Raw genomic sequence first — 24835 nt, forward strand, 5'->3', positions numbered from 1 at the left:
TTGTAGGATGGCAGCCTTAGTCATATTTTTAATATATACATAGCTAATCTAGTTATTCGAGAATGTGTCTAATGGAAATAATAAAATAACTGTAAGAAATGTGTATATATGTGTTTGTAAAAAGATAATTATGTTATCAGGAAAAAAACAATAAACAGAAACTAAGGTTGTAAACCTAAGCATACCTGCCTGGAAGTAATTTACATTGAAACTGGATTTATATTAAGCATCCGGATGTAAGAGTATAATTATCTTCAGCTTTGGTTCACAGACCATTTATTTTCTGAAGGACCTCATTGACGTCTGTGGGCTTATCTAAGACTAAGCTGGCTGTAATTTAGGAATGCAGCCACAATATAAGTAGAATGGGTGTCTTAAGTAAAGATGGGAATAATGTTATAAATATGCCTTGTATTAACTTGGAAATTACCCTCCCTCCAAAGAACTGGAAAAACCTGGATAATTGTTCTGAGCCACACACACCCAACCAATTCCCGTCAGCACCCTCCTTCTATCTAATTCACTTAACAGCTAAATGCAGTGCATGAGGGTGGTGGTGGTGGTTGGGACAGCCCTGTTAGATCAGACCCAAAGTTAAGCATTCTAATCAAGCATTCTCCCCTGCCCCAGTGGCCACCAGGAGCATCATCAGATGAACAATTTATGCCATGCTCATGACTTGCCACTCACATATCTTCGCAGAACATTTTGATGCTGGTGCGGTCCTCCCACACATCTCCCGTTCCTTTTGTTATTTTTCCTGCTTCAAAATACCACCTGGAATATCTGATTCTTCTGGCTGTAAGGCTAATTGGCGCTATTTCCTGCCACGTGCAGGAGAGGTTGCGCCATAAAAACACCCGCTGAATAGGCCACATGGTCGCTACTTGCTTCCTCTTTCTTCCCCGTGCGAAGAAAGAGGAAGCTAATTGTCTCTATTGTGGGACAGAAGCAAGAAGCAAAGTGATGGTAGGGAAATGCGATTTCCCCCTGTCCGATGATCCTCTAGATGTCCACAATTTGTCCTGGTTTTGACATAATGATAAACTGGTGTTAGCTGAAAATGGAAGCAAACACTTCCAATCTCCTCCTCACAACCATGCTGAAGGGAAGGGTTCATTCACATAGCACTAAATCATAGTTTTATTGTAGTAATGGGGAACCCCCTGCTCTCCAGTCTTCCCCATCCAGCCTGTTGATGCCTCTCCCTGAAGTACTTTCCCATGGAAAAGGACGATGGAAGCCACCTCAGCCTTTACCTCAGGCACCTGAAGCAAGCGGTTCCTGAAGGCTCCATTCACCCCCTGCCTTTCCCCTCAGGAGAGCGAAAGGATGATTGAAGCTGGTTCCAGTGGGCACAGCTGCCACAAGGCACCAGAAACACCTTAAAACAGCAGGCTCTGCTCATCTTTCATGTTTGCCATTGGTGAGAGTTGAGCAGAGCCACCTCAGTCAAGAGCTACTGGAAGTTGTGTGTGTGACTGGTATGAATGGCAGATATGTCTGAGGTCTGGCTCCACCCATGTAAGGCTCTGGCCCTGCCCACTTCTCCAGAGCCAATGCAGCCCTCAGACCAAAAAATGTTCCCTGATCCTAGTTTAACCATTGTCTTTCTCTGACAATTGGCATACTTCCAGACATAGGTTTTGCAAACGGCAGGAGAGCCCTGTGAGGGCGGTGGGAAGAGGGATCGTTTAGGGAAAGGCAATTCATCTCTGTATAGATGAGGGGGGAAAAGATTATTTATATAATGTGCCTAGCTAAATGGCAAAGACAACTGTCTTGAAAGGCAAATCAATCACATGAATGTATGTAAATTCAGTACTTAAAATAACATTAAAAATGTAAGGGTCATTTATGGTAAATCTATATATAAACCAATGCTCGAATGCTTACAGTAAATTTTTGCAATTTACATTGCAAATACCAGCCTTTAAACCAAGATTTAATCCAGTCCGTTATAATAGTCAACAATTCTCTGAAACAAAACAAAGCATATATTTATTTCAAACTAATTCTTCCCCTTGCTCTGAGAAGTAGAATAAAGAATGAGTAACAATGAATAATGATGAAAATCCAAATTATATCATGTAATGAATTGCAACTCTGTCAGGAGGAACAAAGAAAAACACTTAATGAATTTTAAAGAGTTGTGGCTTGGTTTTTTGAGACAAAGTGCAGTAAATACAATAAAATATAAACATTTGGATACAATTCATCAGGGTACTATGTGTGCGGAAGCAGGGTTTCTTCTACACACATATCCCCAGCTGGATGAAGAATGGTATATACAAATGTGTATGGCTCACGGGGTTTCCCATATAGTAAATTCTGTTTTTCAACTGTTCAAGAGGAGGAATAAGGATGGGTTTACTCTCCCCTGCCCCACCAAGTGCCTGATCAGCAATTTAAGCTGCATATACTAGGAATTTGTTTCAGTTTGTTTTTGACCAAAATCTATCCAGTTCTTACCCCCAAACTGGAATGTGGACCCCAAATACAATTTACGAGACTGCATATTTTTGAGCCTGTGATGCAGTTCATGAAACAAACAAATACTGTGTTTGAAAAATGCATGTTTTCAAAATGTGCATGAAAAAATGCATGCTTTTGAAAAATCCACACAAACACGCTTTAATCAATTGGAGAAAAATCTGTGCATATCTAAAATGTGCACATTTGATGCATACACTTGGGGAATGGTACACAAAAATATTCACAAATGTTTGTATGAGCAGAAACAAACAAAGCTTGCAATCTGATATGGACATGAGTCAGAGCAAACTTTAGGTGGAATTCAAACACCCTGGATGAGCCCAGGTTTTGTTGATTTGCACATCCCCACCACATACTCACATTCTTGGTCTTTAGACCCCATCTTCTTCCTCTGGAGGTTGAGGGCAACCATTCAGCCACAGTGGACACCACAGGGCCTTAAGGAGCTGCATTATACCACACTAAACCATTAGTTATGGTTGTTTTTAGATACATGTTGTTTTTGTGTATATTGTTTGGGTGTTTTATGTCAATGGTTTTTAAATTGTATACTGCGTTTTGATGTTTTTAGTCTTTGTACACTCCCCAGACAGTTTCAGCTGTGGGGCGGAATAGAAATAAAATAATAATAATAACATCTAACCATTCGATTCTAACTCATGGTAACAACTCCCTAGGGTTTCAGATAGGAGTCTTGGGAGATTTGAGAGATTGAACCTGGGATTTTTGCATGCAAAGCATGTGCTCTACTACTGAGCTACAACGCTCCCCCACACTACACTGGGCAGCACATACACCTTTGGTATGTGAAGGGGAAAATATTAAATGACTAAATTGCTGTTGTTCAGGCATTTTCCGTCTCCTTCTGAAAAGGGGATGACTTCTATGATCCCTCACTCAAGTTACATCCCTTGCCCAAATTTATAGTGGTAGAAGAGGTCATCTTGAGTTCATAACTAGTAGGTATTTTTTACTTTTGTATCAGACAATTGCTCATGCAGCTGTCTGCTGTTTCCTCCCCACTATGTGCTTGTGCTGTGTAGATTACCAACACTTTTCTCTTAGTGGAGTAAATGGAACTGTTTAATTCCCTAACTTTAAAACTACACAGTGTGTTTTTATCAAACCAACAATGGGAACACCCCAACAGTTTGATTTTTTGAGGTATTTCCAACCTCCAAAATGGCAGAGTTACTGATCAATGCTGTGCATGCCTATTCAGAAAAGTCCCATCGAGTTCTGTGACACTTGTTCCCAGGTAAATGTGTATAGGATTGCAGCCTTGTGGATTTTTTAAATGAACAAATCAATCAATTTTGTTGGAAACAAGAACTTCAGTATTCCAGGGGGGAATCCAAACGTCGTACTGAGGCTGCTTCCATGCGGCCCCAGTGTGACCCCAAAGCGCTCGTGTAACTTGCCTGGCAAAGAGACGAGGAAGAGGCGTCCTTGCCGCCGCCACCCACCTCCCTCCTCGCCGGCTGGCTCGGAGAGCTCGGCAGAAGAAGGCGGGGTGGAGAACTTCCTCTCTCCACCCCGCCTTCTTCCGCCGAGCTCTCCGTCCTGGCCGGCGAGGAGGGTGGCGGCGGCAAGGACGCCTCTTCCTTGTCTCTTCGCCAAGCAAGTTACATGATCGCCTTGGGGTCGCACTGGGGCCGCATGGAAGCAGCCTCAGTACGACGTGTGGATTCCCCCCAGGCAGAAATTTTAAACTGTTGTAACTCCATTTCCCCCCATTTCTCTGAAATAGGGACAGCTTGTACATCTTACCAAAAATATTTTTTGTGCCAAGTTTCATATTGATAGGACAAATCATATCAGTTTTAGAAAGACTATAATTCTTGTGCTGTATGAGAGTATGTTGAAAGTGCATTCTGTGTCAACTGTAGAGCTCCTGTACCTCTGTAATACAGTGAATGTCTACTGATTCAATTCTTTCTCTCTCTCTCTCTCTTTCCAGAATTTCCAAATTCGGAGATTGAACAATAAACACCAGATAGAATTATGAGTGCTACTAGAGTTTGACAAATGGAATGAGATTATTAAGGAGGCATTGAACATTTCCTTTTATTTGCTATTCTCTTTGTACCTGGCTTACCACTAAGTCGAAAATCACTTAGTATTTTGCAGACTATAAAAATCAGCAATGAAACTGTTTTTTTCTTTACATTGTTCACATTTGCTTTTTTATTATTCAAGCAGAGCTGTTTTAAATATAAATGTCATGACTGTTCTTCCAAAGAGAGTGGAGAGCTGGTCTAATTCTGGGGTCCATGGTTTGTAGCTAGAAGAGTGGAATAGGATGCGTTAAAACAGCCTTTCCCACCCTGATGCCTTCCATAAGTTTTAGATTTCAATCCCCATCAGCCCCAGCCAGCATGGTCAAAAGTCAGGAATGCTGGGAGGTGTAGTTCAAAACATCTGGAGGGCACTAGGTTGCGAAGGCTGCCATTTTGCATGACCTTCTAGCTTTGTACACGTTGTTACTCTTTTAGTATTTTAAAATGTTGCTTCCAAAAATAAGCTATTGAGAACATAACACCATGCAAAGGGACAGACCTTTTTCAACAAGATTGATTCCATACTTGTATGAACCAATATCTCAGAATGGAGCATGTACATGCACAACAGCTGCCTATAAAAAGCCTGTCATGATCACTCAAATAAGAGCCATCATATAACCGGAGGAGAAATGTCTGTAAAATACCTACCTTATTTTTATTTCTGTAGCAGGTTCAGGGTGCCATTTGACTCCCAGCCAGCATTAATTACAGAAGAGGTCTGGATTGCACACCCATTCATTTGGTTATCCCAGTTTAGTCACAAACACAGCTCCTGCAGGATGTAAGCTTCCCCATTTTCAGTGGACGTTTCTACATTAAGGGGAAATTGCATTGCCCTACTAGGACTTTGTGCTTCCTGCCTCTTTTGTGAGATTTAAATGGGCTGCATTACATGGGCGGAGAGGGGCAGCTACATGATTTGAATCCCATATTTCAGAAGAATTGAGCTATCCAGTTTTTTGTTTTTAGAATGGGATAACCGGAGGAAGTCGCGGGAGATGTGCAGGAGGTTGTTGTCATCTAAAGGACCCGCAAACCTCCATGAATGGCCAGTCATGAGTGTGTCATATATCGCTGGTGTAGAGATGCTGTTTGTGTAGCATTTTCAGGAAGTGGGGGAGGGCTGCCATGGGAAGAAGGTGCAGCACAAAAAGTGGAGGTGCAGCGGCAGTATAGGACACTGCCCATTGTTTATTTATTCCTTCATTTTCAACAAAACCAGCACCACAAAATTTAGTGTATGACTCAGAGTCAGTATTTTAAATTAGCAAGGGAAAAATAAAGCAACTGAGAGAAAGAAAATATTTTGTACATTCAAGTCCCCAAAGCTGTGTGCTAGGAACAAAAGGGAGATGCGGTATGACTTTAGTTATTTCTTTGAGAACAGGGTCACAAAAATAATGCCATAAGAAAGAATAAATATCTACACACAGGAGAATTTTCAGACTCCTAGCTGGTACAAGATTCAAATTCCTAAGAAGAATTGCAAGTTATTTTTTCTTTTGGTTTGTTCTAAGACAAAGCTATCTAATCACTATGTAATCACTATTGTAGTGGAAGTACATTTTTTAAAATGCAAGTATTATCTTTCAGTATGAAATTGATTCTCCCTTGAAGGAATTCAAAAATTTAGAAAGTTTCTTTTCAATATAGTTTTGATATTTCAAGTTACTACTTCAAGGTAGTTTTGAACTTTCTTACTGGTGATCGTTACTCATCTACTGTTTAAGGACTTCTACTTGCAAAATTATCTCCTCTGGATTTCCTGTGCACATACCCACGTACATGGATGCATGTAAATACAACTTATAATGTAGCTTAATGAAACTTACACATAAAATCTGAACACTGTAAATGTCAGAAGCATCTAGCCTGTATAAAAAAGGCAAACCAATTTTCACTGAATAGTATTAACATTTTAATTAAAAATGATACACTTAGATAAGTGTGTATGTGTGTGTGTACATACACATATTCTTATTTGTTCTGACCAACTGATGAGACGTTTTTAAATTAAAAAGTAAATAGTATGGACATGTGGAAACATTCCAGAAATTAATTACCATCCTACTTATCTCCCAGACATTTTCCATTGGAGCTCTTTATTATTATAATGGAATTTAATATGACCTTTATTTTTCCTATTTAAATTTTATTGACATTTCTGCTTTTCACTTGTATAAATTATGGCAATGCTGATGAAATGGAAAAAAAAAGTTGAAGGGCAGTGGAGGACTAGAAGTTTGGGAAAAGAGTACTGTATCTGTGTACCCTCAGGATATGGCCATTTACGCATATGGTTCCGTCCAGAGACATAATTCTCTGGACTGAACTGATGTTCTTGTTAAAATTTCTAGAGGGGTAGCCATGTTAGTCTATTGCAGCAAAACTAACAAAGAGTCTTGTGGCACCTTAAAGACTTAACGCATTTATTTTGGCATAAGCTTTCATGGGCACTGCACGAAGTGTTAACCCCAGCATGTGTATATAAATCTGCCAATTTGAAGTTAATATTTCATTCATCTGGATGCAGTGGACAGTGTCCATTGAAAGCTTATGCCAAAAATTTTTTTGTTAGTCATTAAAGTACCACAAGACTCATTGTTGCTTTGTTAGTGTTTCTGTCAGAAACGTCTAATATCAAGTCCTTAACCATAATCAAGTTTAAAAAGCAATTTGCATGTTTTGCACAGAACAGATGACATGACTATGATTTTTATTTTGTTTATAAAGATGCTGGTTCAATGATGCATATTTTGCATACTCAGGTAGCCCATTTAACACTTTATTGGTTTTGCATATTCAATTGATTTTTCCTATAAAACCCATAAGGCTATGTATCAAATCCTCTGATCTTAAACATAAGCTCCAAGAAAGTCCCAGGGCATAGACATAGACAACTATTTTTGGTGCTTGCTCTTATGAAAACCTTTCCTTGTGTTCTTCTTCTGGCTGATAAGAGATATGGGAGGAGTATATGAGAATTTTTCCATGTTCATCTTCTCAACCTGTAGAATAGTTTCTCAGGCATTTATTTTTCACACTGTGCTGTTATCAGTATACTACCATTTTATTTTGCTGCACTTCTACTTTATGCCTGTTGTGTTGTCCGGAAAAATGTGCACGAGTTCCCAATAGCTACCTTTTGAAGGGAAAGATCTGCAGTCATGTGATGTAAGAATGAATTTTGCCACATGAATATAAATGAGGTCCATCAAACTAATTGCAAATGAAAACTTAAATGGTAACAATAATTCCAGTTCTTTCAGAAGTGCAGATGTATTTCTATCTCCCCAATAGAAGCACAGCTATCACTCCGATTGTTTCCCCCCCCTAAGTACACCCATACCTTTAATATATTTCTCTGCCTCCTCTGCAGAGCTTAGAAAGTGACAGAGTAGAAGAGAGGCTATGGAATTTCTTTTGACTTTTAGTTGCAATAGCAGTAGCATGAAGGCTGCTTCCTCTAGACCAGTGGTCATTGACTGGTGAGTTGCGACCCAAAAGTGTGTTGTGAGATCAGTCCAGATGGGTTGTGGCAAAGCTGTTGCCACCATGATGGGCGATTGTGGAAGTGGGTCCCATATTGCAGGCTGAGAGTCCACGGTGGGCTTCAGGTCTGGACTAGTTGAAGACCTCTGCTCTTGAGACTTTCATTGCCTGTCTCTTCCAAATCTATTCGCCATCTTTCCTGATCCCACAGCCTAGAACAGGCAAACTCCAGCACAGGCTTTTCTATGGGTTTTGTTTTGCTTTGCTTAGGAAGCTTTCCTAATGTTAAGTGGGAGTGGGGGGAGAGAGAAATATGCTCCAAGAGAGACTCTTCATAGTGGAAACTGAATCAGGGGGGAATCCGCACGTCGTACCGAGATCGCTTCTAAGCGACCCCAGTGCGGCGTGAAAGCGATCATGTAACTTGCCTTTGGAAGAGCCGACGAAGAGACGTCCTTCCTGCCACCGCCAACCACAGACCTCCTCGCCGACTGGCAGCCGACCTCTCCTCGCCAGTCGGCGAGGAGGTCTGTGGGTGGCTGCGGTGGCGGCGGCAGGGGGAAGGACGTCTCTTCGTCGGCTCTTCCAAAGGCAAGTTACATGATCGCTTTCACGCCGCACTGGGGTTGCTTAGAAGCGATCTCGGTACGACGTGCAGATGGGCTCCAGGAATTGAAACAGCAATTAATTAAGTATCCCAGCTTTCCATGAAAATGGCACTCCAGATAGGTAACAATACTAAAATAATAATTAAAACAAAAATCTGAATTAAAACATGACATTAAAACAAATCCATTAAAACACAATTAAAATGCAACCATAGGCCTGGTTCAGACAACACGCTAAACCTGTTTAGCGTGTTGTCTGAACCAGGCCACAAAAGAACACAACCGATTAAAACCTCCTTCAGGAACAGACCAGCTTTCATGTGAGAGGCGTACCTAGGGGGAAAAATAGTCTTTGCCTACTGGCAGAAGGACAACAGAAAGGAAGCCAATTTAACCTCCTTTGACAGGCAGATCCAGAGCCCCACCAAACGTGCCTCTGATGGTGGTGGAACTGAGAGAAGGGCCTCCCATAAAAGATCAAAAAATCCAGATAGGTTCATATGGGAGAAATGATCTTTCAAGTAGCCGGGTCCCAAGTTGTGTAGAGCTTTATAGGTCATAATCAGCACTTTGAATTGTGCTCGGAAACAGACTGGTAGCCAATGAAGTTGTAACAAGGGAGTAAATGTGTTCCTTGTAATCAGCTTTGGTCAACAGTCTGTCTGCAGCATTCTGGATTATCTGAGGTTTCCGAACAAGTCAAAGTTAGCCTCATGTACAGCTGTTGTCCAAATGGATATAACTTAAGGCATGTGTGATTGTGGGGAGAATAGGCAAGCAGATGGCAGATCAGTTAACACTCTTAAACTACTCCACATTACTAATAGTGGTGAGATAGTGGATACTTATAGGTGAAATGGTATTATTTGCTCTAGTGGCTGTTAATCACTAACATAAATCAAGACTGATTCAAAAACACATGTACTACGCTTCCCAGTCAAGCATTGGATACATTGCAAAGTATTATATTTGAGCTGATATGTGATAAAAACGCTCTGATGTTGCAACACTATTTCCACTGGTGTTGCACACATCAAGTGACAAACTTATATGTGTTTCTAGGGGTCTGGAAACGAAGCACTATGAAGAGAGACTGAAAGAACTGGGCATGTTTAGCCAGGAGAAGAGAAGATTGAGGGGAGACATGATAGTACTCTTCAAATACTTAAAAAGTAGGGCCAGGATCTCTTCTCGATCATCCCAGAGTGCAAGACACAGAATAATGGGCTCAAGTTACAGGAAGACAGATTCTGGCTGGACATCAAGAAAAACTTCCTGACTGTTAGAGCAGTAAGACAATGGAACCAGTTACCTAGGGAGGTTGTGGGCTCTCCCACACTAGAGGCCTTCAAGAGGCAGCTGGACAACCATCTGTCAGGGATGCTTTAGGGTGGATTCCTGCATTGAGCAGGGGGTTGGACTCGATGGCCTTGTAGGCCCCTTCCAACTCTACTATTCTATGATTTTATGAACTTTTCCTTGCTTTTTCTGCAATATTCGTTTTATTGCATTTAAATGCCTGCTTTTCTTCAAGGAGCAAACTTGTTCTTTCTTAACCATATTTTAACTGAAACTTTTAAAACCGAATCAAACTGGTGCCACTCTTCACAGCCTCCTTCCCTCCCAACACTGGACTAACACCGACTACTAGAGGGGCGCAATCTTGCGCGCCACGCGTCCTCAAAGAATAGCACGCATTCAAAACGTGGCCGGGATTTGGCCCTTGTCAACGCCGGAGCCAGAAATTCCACTCTTGCTGAGGAAATATCGCGGGCTTTACTATCGCTGTTTTCATTCTTATAACAGGTCCAGCGTGCATACCGTGGGAATATGGTGCGAGGACAAGAGCGGAGGCGGACGCAGGCTCTGAAATTCTGCTCTGACAGGTTCTAAATACGAAAGCATCAAGTGTGGCTCCGTTTTCGCACACATAAACCCCCACCCCCAACAGGGAAGGAAAGCGCGCGGGAGCGCGCGCAATCCAGCTGCCAGTATCTGGCTAGAAAAGGAAAGGAGCTGCTGTGTCCTCCCGAAGGAGGAGAGCGAAAGAGAGAGCCGAAGTTAAATAAGGAGGTCCGCAGACCCTCGCTTCCCTCACGCGTTACTAGTGTGGACGGACTAACAGCGGCCAAAGGCAACCCTGAGCCCGTGTCAACACCGTCTTGTGTTCCCGCGCCTCCTTTCCTCCTCTCCCCTTTTCAGTTAGCGAAGAAGGCGCAGAGCGGAGCAGAGGGGCTGGAGAGCCGCCGCCGCCGCCGCCGCGACCCCCTCGACTGAGCGCTCTGTGGCGGCGCCCGCCTTTTCCTCTACTCCTCCCGGCTCGCTCTTCCCGTGGCTTTTGCTCCTCCTGAGTCGCCGCCGCCGAGCCGCTAAGGAGTGCGTGCGCGTGTTCTCGGGGATGAGATGCCTGGCGCGAGCCTCGCTGAGTCTGCTGTTCAGAAAGGACTAATCTAACTGCATGGGAGGAAATGAATGTGGCGGGGAAGCCGTCTCCTCCAGCACAGCTGGAGCGCCCGGACAGCCTCCTCGTCCCCACCTGGGCAAGTACCCCGCTGTCTTTCTAATCCCTTCCGCGTCCCAGCCTCGCGCCTCCTACCCCGCTCCCGCCTCCTCCTCCCTGCCTCCCCCCCTCTCTCCCCCCACAACCCACCCCCGCCTGGCCTCAGTTCTCCCGCGGCAGCTTTTGGCGCGCAAAGCCCGGCGGCGAGCGAGCTCGTTCGCACTTCGCCTCGCGTTTGGGCAGCCGCGGGTCTCGTCTCGGTTCTCTCATTCCTTGGCTGCGCGTGTGGCCGAAGCGTTGTACATATTATTCATGGAACTTGAAGGGAACCTCTCAAAGTTGTGCGCGAGAAGGGTGCGGAGAGCCAGCTATGATGATGATTTACAAACTTACCTGGGAGTAAGCCCCATTGAACTCCATTACTTCCCAGTAGAAGTATACGAGGTAGTAGAAATGTATAGCCTAGTAATGTTAGGGTTGGGGTTAAAGGGTTGCATCCAAGGTTAGTCTAACGAGTCCCATCATTGCAATGGCAGGAATAATAATGGCTACAATCCACCACCCCGTCCCCACGTTCAGAGGAAGGAAAGCGTCCTGTTGGGGTGTAGGGAGCTGAGAGCAGCGACCTAAATTTTGGTTCCTTTCAACAAGAGAGAGGAAGGAGAGAGAGTTACGTCTAAAGAAAAAGTTACCGCCTTGGAAAACGGTCCTCTTTCTCGAAGGTTTGCGTGTGGAGTTTCAGTAGGACCTGACCTGCAGTTGCGTGTATTTGTTTCATGTCGCCAAGGCCATTTCCGAAGGAGGTTGCGAGTTTGAAAGGAGTTGGGAGAGGGATTGTGTAACCATTCCTCCCCCCCCCCCCCACACACACACTTCTGATCGTTTTTCTGCTCCACCTCCCCAGCTGCTTTTCTCCCACGAGGCGGAAGGCGGGGGCAGGCAGGCGGGGAGGTGGCCGTCTTCAAAACCCAGCTTGAGCCATTGCATGTTTGCAGCACAACCTATACATATTTAGGTCGTGATCCTGTACACTCGCATTGAACTCAGTGGGACGTACTTCTTAGTAGTCATGTATAGGATTGCACTGTTAGTCAGAAGTCACTCCCACTAACTTCAGTGACATCTGCTCGCTAGTAAGTGTGTTTAGGGTTGCAGCCCGAGCAAGCTGGTTCATATTTTTTATAAAATCAACGAAAAACCCTAAACCACTAGATCAGTTGAAAGGCAATCATTTTTAGCTCTCTGCTTCCTTCAACTCTCAGAGTTCTTTCGCTGGATTTGCAGCTTCTCTAAATGATAATAAAAAAACAGTAGTGGGGAGATTAAGTGGGTGGAAGAGAGGGATGCTTTTTTTTTGTTAAGTGGTGTTACTTTTCTGTTTAATCTGTTGCATTTCAGACTTTTAAAAGAGCTCACATTGAAGACAAATTGTTGATGAATTCTCTTTCCCATTCCCCCCTGCTCTTTAAAAAAAATGATACAACTCTCCCACTCAAGTGGAAGGTTGAGATTTCAAGCAGTACATAGATGTGGGGAGGTTGGGGAGAAACCATAGATACATAGAGGTATATAATAGCGTCGTTAGATGCTATTAAGTCTATTGATTTCAATGGGAAATCAATAAATAGTACACAACTATACACTGGATTGTGGCTATGATCTATATCACTGGCTTGAACTAAGCTGCAATGCTTAATTTTGGGAATTCTCAGTATTTTTTACTGTTGGAAAGTAGTGGCACTCCTGTTGTAGTTGGACAAGTATTCTGAAATCACAGAAAAGTAGCTCTTAGGAATCTAGGAAGTTGCCTTATACCAAATGAGATGACCCTAGCCCAGTATTATCTGGTCTGAGTGGCAACAACTTCCCAGGTCTCTCATTACCTGCTACCTGACCCTTTTAACTGGAGAAGCCAGGGTTTGAACTGCATTTCTGTGTGCAATGCATGTGCTCTTCCGGTTGAGTATCCACACCTAGTCCCACCACCTCCTTTGACCCTACCCACACATTCCCAACTCATTAGTCTATACAGTAGAAAAATCCTGCATGTCGTGAACACTGTGATATGATTTAAAGGTAGAGGTACAACAGGCCCACAATGTGCCATGTAAAAAATACTGCTAGGCTCAAGAATAGGTTTTATATGAAATTGCATGGTGGCTCAATTTAGTGGGTACTAATCTTAATTATGCAGGGGTATGGGAAAAGAAACAGTTACGTGCAAAGACCTGGAGGTACTCTTTATTGAAGAGATGCTAACACTTTATATTTTATTAGATCAATTGTTAAAGTAAAAATAGTGGAAGTTCATTAAGTCTTGGCATTGTAATTTTTTTAATTAGAACTTGCATAAAACATGTAAGTAATATGGCTACACTAAGTAAAATGAGTATGGATCTGCTCAAGTAGTTTAAACTGTCTTGTTTTGACTGATTTAAAATTATAAATAAATGATATTCCTGATGGTTATTAAAGGTTATTCTGTGGCTAGATCTATGAAAGCAGTTGTGTGTTGCCACAGGGTTCTATCTTTGTTTCGTCTGTTAGAAGTAACTTTATATGTACCCATTAGATGTCACTGGAATTTTTTTGCAATTTCAATGATAATGTTATTTGTGGGTTGCTAGTAGCAAATGTGATGCATAATGTTCACTAGATATTGAAGATAATAGTAATTACGCCTTTTGTCAGTCTTAATTATTGTTGTTTGAAGTTAATTGCCAGCTTAGCATGTCAGCTTTGCAAGTATAAAGTTGTCACTTTTTGAAAAAGTGAACTTCTCTTTATACTCACTTGCTAATATTTTCTGCAAACAATACTACTCCCACCTACTTGACTATCATCTAGACAGGAACTGATTTCATTATTGTTAAAGGGAGCAATAAACATCCGTCTATCTGTTTGTAAACTTCTTTAAGTTTATAAAGTTGAGGGAATAGTGAAAAGGAAATAAATATAGAAACATTTGCCTTAATATTTGTGATGAGAATAATAAGATTAGCTCAAGAAAGTCAGCCGGATTTTGCTTACTATTGCATGAATACTTAACTGAAATTCTATTATCCTAAGAAGTTTTACTCTTGCATTAAAAGTGATTCCTTATTGATCTTTGTATACAGAAAATCTGATGGATAGATTCTTCATGGAAGATATATATATATATATATATATATATATATATATGTATACACACACACACACACACACACACACACACACATACACTATATAAGAGTCAGTCAGGTCAAACATATTCTTCCTTGGAATGTCCCTAAATAGAGTGCTGGTACTTGAGAGTGTATTCTGGGTTCATTTTTATTCAAGCCTTAGCTCTGGAACATAGCTTAGTATGAGGGCTCAGCCATAGCACATATCAAGTAGAATATTAATGGATTAGCATGAAGAACAGTCCTATAGCTTTTGCTAGAACCTTTTCTCACATTTTGCTATGGTTAATCCACAGTATAATCTACCCATTCTAGAGGTCTATCCATATTAGGGGAAATGAAATATGTCATTGAGATAGGATTACGTGACCAAGCAACTGAGGTTCAGTTCATGCAATTCATGTTGTTGTTTTGTTCACACAAGCAGAGATAGGATTACGTGACCAAGCAGCTGAGGTTCAGTTCATGCAATTCTTGTTGTTGTTGTTGTGTTCACACAAGCAGATCCAGCAATATTTATGTTTACTCAAAGGCAAATCCTGCTGCATTAAATGTGGCTCATTCCCAGGAAAGTGTGCATAAGATTGCAGATTGAACCCTTCACATTGGGGCATTAGCGGTGATATTTCCCTCCCCCCCCCCAATCATTAGTATGAAAAGAGTGTTTCTGAGCAAATTAAAAGTATCCTTTCTTCAGCAATGAATCATTATAAACTGGGGTGAGACTTCCAAAGCAGATGATGTTGTTTCTAGGAAGACTTGAGCCATAGTACCTCCAATTTTATAAACGGTTTACAGTATCTGAAGTCATTGTTTCTGGTAATTTGTATTAGCGTAATACCCTGTATTAGGCCAACCAAAAGGTCAATAAAATGTGCAAGCTTTCAAGATCTTCAGGTTTCTTCATCAGGTGAAATGTATCAAAAATCACATGTGGGAAATAGGGGAAAGAAAAACTATGAGTTGGTGGTGGAATGGCAGTGTCTGCATGTTCAGAGTCCAAAGATGAAGTGCGGGAGGAGAGAGACAGCGACAGCGATGCTGTTCAGATGACATGCTAAGCCGCGGTGGTTAAGCATTTTGAGTGAAACATTATGGCTTAGCATGTCGTATGCTCCATGACTTAGCATTTTCTGTGAACCATTCCTATCCATGGTGGCTACATAACCGAAATGATAGATTCTTCATTTTTGAAAATATAAAATCTAGCTGTTACTCAGAAATGTTCCATTCTGGGCGAAGCACACATAGTTTTTTGTTGGTGGACCACAGAGAGAAAGTAGGCAATCTTTATAGTAACTGATTTGGAGATAATTTTAGATATCAGTTGAAGCCAAATTGGGTAGCTTTACTTAGTAGTTGTAGAGAGTGAACTCTCAGTGAATAACTAATAAAATGGATTTGGGAATTTTTCTTATTTATTTATTTATTTATTTATTTTATTATATTATATTTTTAAACCGCCCAATAGCCGAAGCTCTCTTATGGCTAACATAGCTACCTTTGTTTTTTGTTTTTGGTACAAAGGTATTCACATGGACCTTTTATAAGACAGAAACATATTGCAGCCATACATTCAAAGTGATGTAATTCCTCCACCCTGGCAGTGCAATTTTACACTATGGGGCTGTCTATTTGCCCCCGAAGCCCTGTTGTGGCGGCGAATCTGATATGATGCGGCTGCAGATTCACAGCCACTACGGGGCTTTCCTATGAAGCTGTGCAGAAGAAAAGTTGGGGACTTACCCCGACTTTTAGTAGAAGTGAGATCACCCCGGCTCTAACGCCATCTGTCCTCACTCCATGGCTGATCTGGTGGGGTGGTCCTGGAGGAAGGTGACTGGCGAATGGTTGCTGGAAACCAGGAAGAGGGCAGAGGGGATGCTTCAGTACCTGGATGATCACCGGAAACCCTGCGTTCCCTCCTTGGCATGGGGATTACATGACGCCAGCCTGGGTTATTGAAACCACAGAATTTGGGGTGGGGGAAAGGCAGCGCCAACTCAGTGCTGTGAAGGCAGCCCTCATGTCTATTCAGAAGTAAAATTCATTAAGTTCCATAGGGTTTACTCCCAAGTAATTAGGTAGAAGATTGCAGCTTAAATGTAGTAGTTTATGCTTGGGCTCAAAGCACGTTATTCCACAGGATTACATTTGAAAGCCCTGATCTTAAAAAAAAAATATGAGCAACAGTTGTCTTCAAATGCTAGCTTATTGTGTGGGTTGAAAATAGATGGCAATTTAGAATATTTCTTTGTGAAAGGTGAAGGTTGCTATAGTTAGTGTTTTCTTTCAGGGATGTAGATATAGGAATGGTGTTGTCTCTGATCAGTTTACTGCTAGTTCTCTGTATTTGATGTTAATGTTATGTGAATTGTTATTGTATTCATGTAATTTGGAGAACAGTCTGGGAATTCTGGTAAATTGAACAGTGACATATAAAATAATAAATAAAATGAAAATATAAAAAAATACAGCCAGCCTTGCTGCCTCATAGATAGAGATGTAGCTGGCCTGACCCCAACAATGAATATTTACATTACAGTCAAATCCTCAATGTGTTTTTTCCCCACCATTTATACAAGCCCAACAGAAATGAGATCAATTTGTGCAGGTTAAGCAGTTGGAGGATCTGAGCTATTATTTTATGAAATTCAGCTTTAAATTAGTTTCATAATAGGTTCACATATGCCTGCTGAGCAAGTTAACACTCCCATACCTTTTACAAAAATAATAAAGTGCCTGTATTTCTCACAAGAGTATGAAAAAACCCACCCTGTTTTAGTTGCTGATAACTGGATACAGGGTTAAGGTATTTTGGAGAAATGATATGGTCAGGTAGCTGCAGCAAGCAATAGGGTCTGGATCCCTCTACTATGTTGGAGGCAACCTTTTGGGCTGTGGGCACATTTGCTAGTTTGAGAAATTGTCCTGGGCACCACCACAACATGGTAGCCATGAGAAGCGGGGCAAAGGGCAAGGAACCTGACCCAAAGATTGAATGCAAGGCAAAGGTGGGGTCTGAGCCTCAACATATTAAACAACTCCTTTGAACCAATAGTTTTCAGCACCAACAGAAACCTCTTTCACAGTACTCCTAGCTGCTGGTAAGAAAATGTGTTAGTTTTTTAAAAATTGGAAAGTGTAGGGCACCAAGAAATGTGTCCAGGGATATTGGCACCACATTGCCTACCCTGCACTAATCAATAAATATATACACAAGAAACTATTTACTATGAAGTAGAAGTGAAAGCTTAACTTTAAGTATCTGGGTTTAAACATAGCAGACTTAGGACCTACACATGTATTGATAGCTGTTTTCCCCTTCATTTTTATTACATTCAACAGTATGTTTGTGTTTATCATGCTGATGTAAGGCAAGATCTATTAACAGCAAACACACACATTAATGCACACCACACATTAGCCACTTTGAGATTAAGTCATATACAAACACGTGATGGAAAAAGAGAACCAGTCCTGTAATATTCAACAGCCTGAAAGAAAATTTATTGTGGTGTTTCATGCTAGAGAAAAGGAATTATGGTGTTTTATGTTAGAGAAAAGGAATTGTGGTGGTCCATGCCTATACATTTAAGGAGTAGTTTTGTAGAATAATTCAGATTGCATTCTGCAGAGGTCGGCCATCTGCTTGGTGGCAACTTGTATTGACTTCTGGAATATTCGTTTACGAGCATAAACTCAAGTATGACATCCTATGAGACTTTGGGCTAATTCAGGTATGATGCTTAAGAACCTAATAACAGCCATGCTGGAACAGACCAAGGGTCCATCTTGTCCAGCACTCTGTTCACACAGTGGCCAACCAGTCCTAGTAATTTGAGAGAGGGAGAAAGGTGTCTCCCTATCCACATTCTTCACACGATGAATAATTTTGTCTCCCCTTAGCCTCCTTTTTTCCAAGCTAAACAATCCCAGCTGTTGTAACCTCCCCTCGTAGGGTAGATACTCTAGCCCCTTAATCATTTTAATTGCTCTTCTCTGCACTTTTTATAGCTCTATGATATCTTCTGCTTCCCATTTCTTGTTGAAAACCCCACTCTCATGTAGCCTTTCCAGGTTGCCAGTGTAGTTGCTTTCTCAGCCAAAGACACAAAGGATTGTATCCAATGGTGTCTCTCTGCCAGAAGAATGGACACTGCTGGGTTCCCCCTCCCCCTCCAGCCTCCCACGTGCCCCTCTTCTATGCTTCAGAGGGTTGGGGACTGCATGGATCAAATTTGGGGGGGGTACAGCAGGGGGGACACAGGAAGGGGAAGTCGCATTGCATGAGTAACATTGGATGTAGTTCATACTGTTACTTTTTTAATGTGCCAAATGCTATGTTGGAGTATATCTATGTGAAAAAGCTTTTCACCTGCATTGTATAAGTGAACATCATATGTAAATAAATCCACAGAATGTAGAAGCAAAATTCATCCACCAAGTCTCTCCAAGAGAAAATTTTATTGTGTGGTACATGTCTGTCCAGTCCATTTTTGGTTGATTCAGTCTCTGATGATGCAGAGGGCTCCAGGTTGAATTTTCATATCCTTATCCAAAGGATGATTTTAACCATGTGACAAGCAGGATGCAAGTTTCTTCAGTTTGGGATGGCTGTACCCTCTCTAGCTAAGATGTTTTTAAGAGGGTTGGTAGCAGGCTCTGCCCCTGTATGGATTATCTAGGAAGAATGTAGTATCCCAGACTGAAGAAATTGGTTTTTTTTACTGCTATATGAAAAAAACATATTTATTACTAATGCATTGAAGATGTTCATTATTTCTACAGAATGACATATCCTTGCTCCATTAAATTCTGAAATTAATGCCATAATCAAAAATACTTTTCAATAAGCTTTCAGTTTCTGCTTGAAGTAACTTGTGCTATGTGTTTGTCTCTCCTGGTTTTATGTTATTGTCTAACTGATTTTCAGGTGGTATTCTATTTGCTTTTATAGTTGGGAATACAATTCTCTTTCTACACAGAACTCCCGGTTTGCCTGTTTATTAAAAAGAAATTATTAACATTCAGAGGGCCGAATATTTTAGCAACAAAACATTCAGCAATGTAATCTATGATTTTAGATGAGTTTACATGCTTTGATATCAATATGTATGTCACACAATACTACTTCAGTCTGAAAAGATAAAATGGAAAAAGAACCTATAATTATATATCTTATTATTGATGAATGCTCATGTTTTGAGTCTAGCAACATGAGCAAACTATGTTGGTTTTATATATAAATAAAGATTTGTGCAAAGCACCATACTTCACTTGTACAGCACAGGGGCCAGTTGAATCCCTAAAAGGCCTTTTCTTAAGATCTTGGAGAAAACTGATTGAAAATATCTCTCTGACAATGGGTTGGATCCAGACTTAGTCAAGTTTATATGAGAACGATTGAAATCAATGAGATTTAAATTAGTCATGACTAACTTAAACCCCATTGATTTCAGTGGGTCTCTTCTAAACATGAAAAATCTATATCTAACTCTATGTTAGAAATATTTAAAGTCATGAAAGATCTAGTAAAATGCTTATTTTCCAAATGGTCTGTCTGCAGTACTATTGAAGTTGTTGTTTTTTCATCTGAAGTAGAAGTTTCTTCCAAAATAATAGTTTCATTGCCATAAAAGTAACATAGGTTTTTCTTCCAGAAAACAGGCAGCATAATCTATTGAGAAACTTTGCAAAAGCAATGGGAATAGCTGAAAATGATTAAATAATGAAAGAAATCAGAAATGAGCCTTTAGTAATCTTGATTTCAAGCAACCTGCTAAGTCTCTATAACAATGCAAGGTGATAATGCCCTTGTGGAAAAGCCTGGATGAAAGAAAAAGTGTTACTGTGGCATAAATGTTTTGAGGGTTACAACAGGAGGCCACATTTTTAAAAAGTGTTTGTAAATATTTCAGAAATGTTAATAGGATTGTGTCTACTTACTGGTTTTGTTTATAAAGTGCTACTTCACACATGCATGATCTATCAGAAATCCTCTAGGACTGTGTGATAAGTCAGTGTGTGTGTGTGTGTGTGTGTGTGCGCGTGCGAGCGAGAGAGAGACAGACTATTTGGCTGGAGTTCTATTGTGTGGTCAATTTAACCTGATTGACTGAGAAGTAAGACCTCAGAAGTAAGTATAGGGCTGCAGAACACTTCTTTCCAGTTTGCTGTTTTAGACTTTTTTTTTTTTTAAAAAAAAAGCTTCTGAGTGACCACACCATTAAAAGTCAGTTCTATACCGTTTACTCAGAAGTAAGTCTCTCTTTGTTCAATGGGGTTTAGTCAAAGGTAAGCATCGGATTTTAGTATGACTTGGATGGAAATGCAGTTGAAATCAATGGGATTTACTCTTGAATAAGGGAGCAGCAGATCTCTATTTTATGAACTGGAGATGCACAGCTTCGCATGATCAAAATAAAGGAAAACCGATCCTTTACAAATGCAAACAGATGGACTTTCGCACTGGTGGGCTTTCAGGAAAAGGTTTTAAGGGGGGAAATTAAAACAAATTCCTAAAAAATCAAGGGATGGATCAATATGATTCAAACTTGGCATGCTGAAAACTCTACTTAAGAACTATCACGGTGCCAATATTGATCTCTTTATCTTTAAAAATGAGGGAGCTGTGGGCAAGGTGGGTGCATTTTCCACATTTCTTTGAAGGTGAAAATGTACCCCGGTCATGCTACTCAGGAGTAAGAACATAGAGTTAAATGAAACCTCTCTCTATCCCCCTTCATGGTTGAGCAAAGAACCATCCCGTCCTCCTCTTTTGTTAGCAAGACCGCCCTTAGACACACACACCCCAACAAAGAATGGGATGGTCAGATAGAATGCAAGGACAGTGATACACAGGAGGGAGGAGTGCATTTATTTCGCATGGAGGGAAAAAACAGACTTTTCTCACTCTAAAAAGAAACAAAACATGGAGGGGAAGAGGCTAAATGAGTTCAGGACATGGATGATGTCATGTGAGCACTGGGCTACAAAACCGCATACTAGGCATAGTGAGTGTGCGATAAATCGCTAGTGTGATGGATCTCTGAGTCTTTTTTAAGACTGTCTCTTCCCCACCCCCACCCCATGCTCCTGCAACCAACATCCTTTTGCAAGCAGTCTGTTTGCAAATAGTGTTGTATACCTTATTTCCTGATGTGGTATTTTTCAGTGGTGTGTAAGTGGCCATCATAATAATGCAGTAATGCTAGAACTACCTGTTAGGTTTTGTAGCATTTTGGACCTTCTTCAGAAACTGGTGTCCCTGTGTTTCAAAGCTGGCTATGGTGGAACGCCAAGGAGGTTGGAAGGAACCCTGCTTGTCCCCTATTTCTGTAGTTTTTTTTTTTAAATGTATGTTTTTGAAAAATAATTTTCCATATTTCCTTTTTAAAAAAGTAATCATAGTGTTATGAGTGTTACCAAATTAAAAACCCCAAAGACAAATATCTTATATGCAAATTACACAACACATGGAGCACTTCCATAGTTACAATGTCCATGAGATTGTGCTTCTAGACTATAATGTGCTTCTAGACTATAATCTAGGTATGAAGGGATCACTAATATGGGAGACAAAAGGATACCATGTTGTATAGAAGTATCAGATTTTGCTGTATTTATGGACAACTTTGTCATTTATAACTGAATTTTGACAATAATACCACAATTCATTCATGGATGTACATTGCTCTTAAAAACTGACCTCAGAATCATTTTAAAGTTGTGGATCTCCTAAGCGAGGTGTTATTGGATTATCAGGTCTTTTTGAATAAAGTTTTTATGCTTATAGCAAATAACATTAACTGTGGTCATTTGGGATTTGGTTGAATTGTTGTGCTTGGTAATCCTTGATATTTCAAGAACTGTATTGTAACATATTCTCATTCCCACAAGACTTGTCATTTGCTTGAACAGCCAGGAATGGAAGGCCGTAATTTGAAGATGGGTGTGTGTATGTCTTCATCTATCTATGTGATAAAAAGTTATGTGGGAAGTTCTTTATGGAAAATTTTCTTCTCTCTTTCTGAAGCATGTATTTGCATATATTAACATTCCTTTAGATCTTTTGCATTCCAAATCTTTTTAGCTTACTTCATGGGGCGGTTCAGGGACAGACTTGAATTTCTAAAGTATGTAAAATGCCAACTGAAGTACAAATTATGTAAGTATAATTTTGAAGTGGTCACAGGGTTATTTATGCTGAATTGAAGAATCTGGATATTGTCAGTATTAGAAATCATGGGGATAATGCTGCTACCTGCTATGTGTGGAGGTCAAGGAAGCTGCATGTGTACCTGAATATATTAGGAGCCAAGAAGGGGCATCTCCGTGGATTTCCTCTAATCTAGCCTCTCAGGGCCAGTAATAGCAACATGGTGAATAGAGTTTTTGGCCCCATGGCCTGCCCTGCATCCTGTTGTCTTCTGTGGGTTGTCCCATTGCCAGTGTTGAAGAAAGATCCAGCTATTTGCCACAGGCAGCACAATATTTTGAGCCAGCCCTGCACCCCCTAAATGCAGTGTACACAGGGAATAACCTGTTATGTGTCTAGCATGGCATAATAATAATAATACTTTGCCTATTTATTTATTTTTGCTCTAGGAAAATCTGCATTTGCAAGGGACCCGTGGCAGCTGTGAAAAAAAGCTGGTCTGCCAGGCTAACTGACTTTATTGTAATTGAAGTTCATGATCTCTTTGTCTTCTATTCTAATTGGGTTAAGCTTCTGCAGTATGCAAAGTATGGGAATTTCCTGTTCTCCAGGTTACTCCTTTAGTTCAGCAACACATGAGAGTGACTTAAATTTGCCCAAAACATAGAACAGAGGTACTGTATATGTGGTGCTCAAGTAGTAGAGGACCTCAACCACTATTTATTATATTGTTCTTTGTATTCTGAACCCAGGACAAAATTTATTTAGAATTTGTTACGGGATATATCTGACAATGATGATGAAGTTAAAGTTATATATCTGCTCTCTGATGCTCTCAAATTTGTGACAGACAGAATTGCAAGATTCACAGTGGCTGCCCAAAAGTTGAGAAGAAGATTCATAGAGGTCAATATGGTGAACTGTAATGATAAAATTTAACATGAAGTTTTAACATATCTGTAGTATTGACTTTTATACATTTATGGACCTTTTAATGAAAATTCTTAGTGTCTTTTACTTTAATTCTTTGTATTAAAAGGAACTTTAACATATTTGTGGGCACCGTCTAATGAACACCTTTTTAGTATCTTTTTATATTTTACTTCTTTGCATTATAGAATTTTTGTGTGCTTACCTGAATTGCATCTGTAAAGTTGATATGACCATGATGGTTGAAAGAACAAATAAACAAACAGACTTGAATTTGCCAACCTAAAACCTTGGCAGAAAATATGGTCCAACACCGAAACATTAACCTGAAGTTCTCAGGTTAAAAGAACTTCATGGGTATCTCTCATGGTTCTTCTTGTTCTAAGAACCTCTATCTAATTGTCTCTTAGAATCATGGCTTTTGTAATGCTTAGCCAGCCAGCCTAAATATAATCAAGAAGTTAGGAACCTCTGGAATTCTTGAGACCTTTATTAATGGAAAGCAAAGTATACTAAGGCCCTTTCTACACCTAAGGGTTATTCCAGGAAAATGGAGAGATCGTCCCCACCTGCTCCCGGGATCCCATATGTGGCATTTGGATGCACAGTATAGGGCTGGTGTAGACATGCCCTAAGTCTTCCTGGCAATGCCACCTAGAGATGTAAAATTTCCAGCAATTATGAAGCCATGGAAACCCATTCACATGGGTAGCCTGGATCTCATTTCATTTCCCAATATAATGACTATATGGGAGGCACCACTGCTGAAGACATGAGTCTCGTTCATAATTCCCCACATTAATGCCGACCGAAATATTTATGCAACAGCCCTACCATCCCAATACACATCACTGACCAGAAAGGAGCTCTAAAATGACAGTAGGAACTACACATTAACTGTAAGAGAGATGCTCTACACAATTGCAAGGGCAGCAGATAGTGTTACTGACCCCATCCCAACATTGTATACGTTGAGCATGGATATCTGCAGTGGGGATGTTTTTTGATCTTCATACATGTAAGTTCCGGCCCCCACAGATGTCCAAATTGAATGGGTGGACATCGGGAATGGCAAAGCCATGCAATGTTAGCAATATCTTCTTACTCCCTTTTAGTCATGTGAGACCCCCCCTTCCTAAAATAAACAACTGGTTTCTTTCATAGTTTAGTTTTCTTTCTAGCCTGGCATGTGTAATATTGGCAGAGTTGAGCTGTTACACAAATGCTTGTGTTGGCCTTAATTTCGGGAATGGCACACAGGTTGCCTTGAGTGCCATATTTTAGTAGAAAGGGGGGTATAAGTGAAATAAACAAAGTGGTGGCAGGTTTTTGTGAACTGTCCAGTGAGCTTCGGCTATTGGGCGGTATAAAAAATGCAATAAAAGAAATACTGGCTGGTTGGACTTGCCCAGTGGGGC

The 24835-nt window shown here is 40.7% G+C and overlaps 1 protein-coding gene across 1 annotated transcript in view; it reads left to right on the forward strand.

The window, feature by feature from the left end:
* The first annotated feature begins 11114 nt into the window (after positions 1-11114).
* The window catches only part of SNTG2 (syntrophin gamma 2), a 290940-nt gene continuing 277219 nt past the window's right edge, over positions 11115-24835 (forward strand). Inside the window, exon 1 of the mRNA XM_063125821.1 lies at positions 11115-11199. Within this exon, the coding sequence (XP_062981891.1) occupies positions 11128-11199 (72 nt within the window). The 5' untranslated portion in view covers positions 11115-11127. The remainder of the gene's footprint in view (positions 11200-24835) is intronic.

The sequence above is a fragment of the Elgaria multicarinata genome, chromosome 4, assembly GCF_023053635.1.
Source record: "Elgaria multicarinata webbii isolate HBS135686 ecotype San Diego chromosome 4, rElgMul1.1.pri, whole genome shotgun sequence".
Taxonomy (NCBI): domain Eukaryota; kingdom Metazoa; phylum Chordata; class Lepidosauria; order Squamata; family Anguidae; genus Elgaria; species Elgaria multicarinata.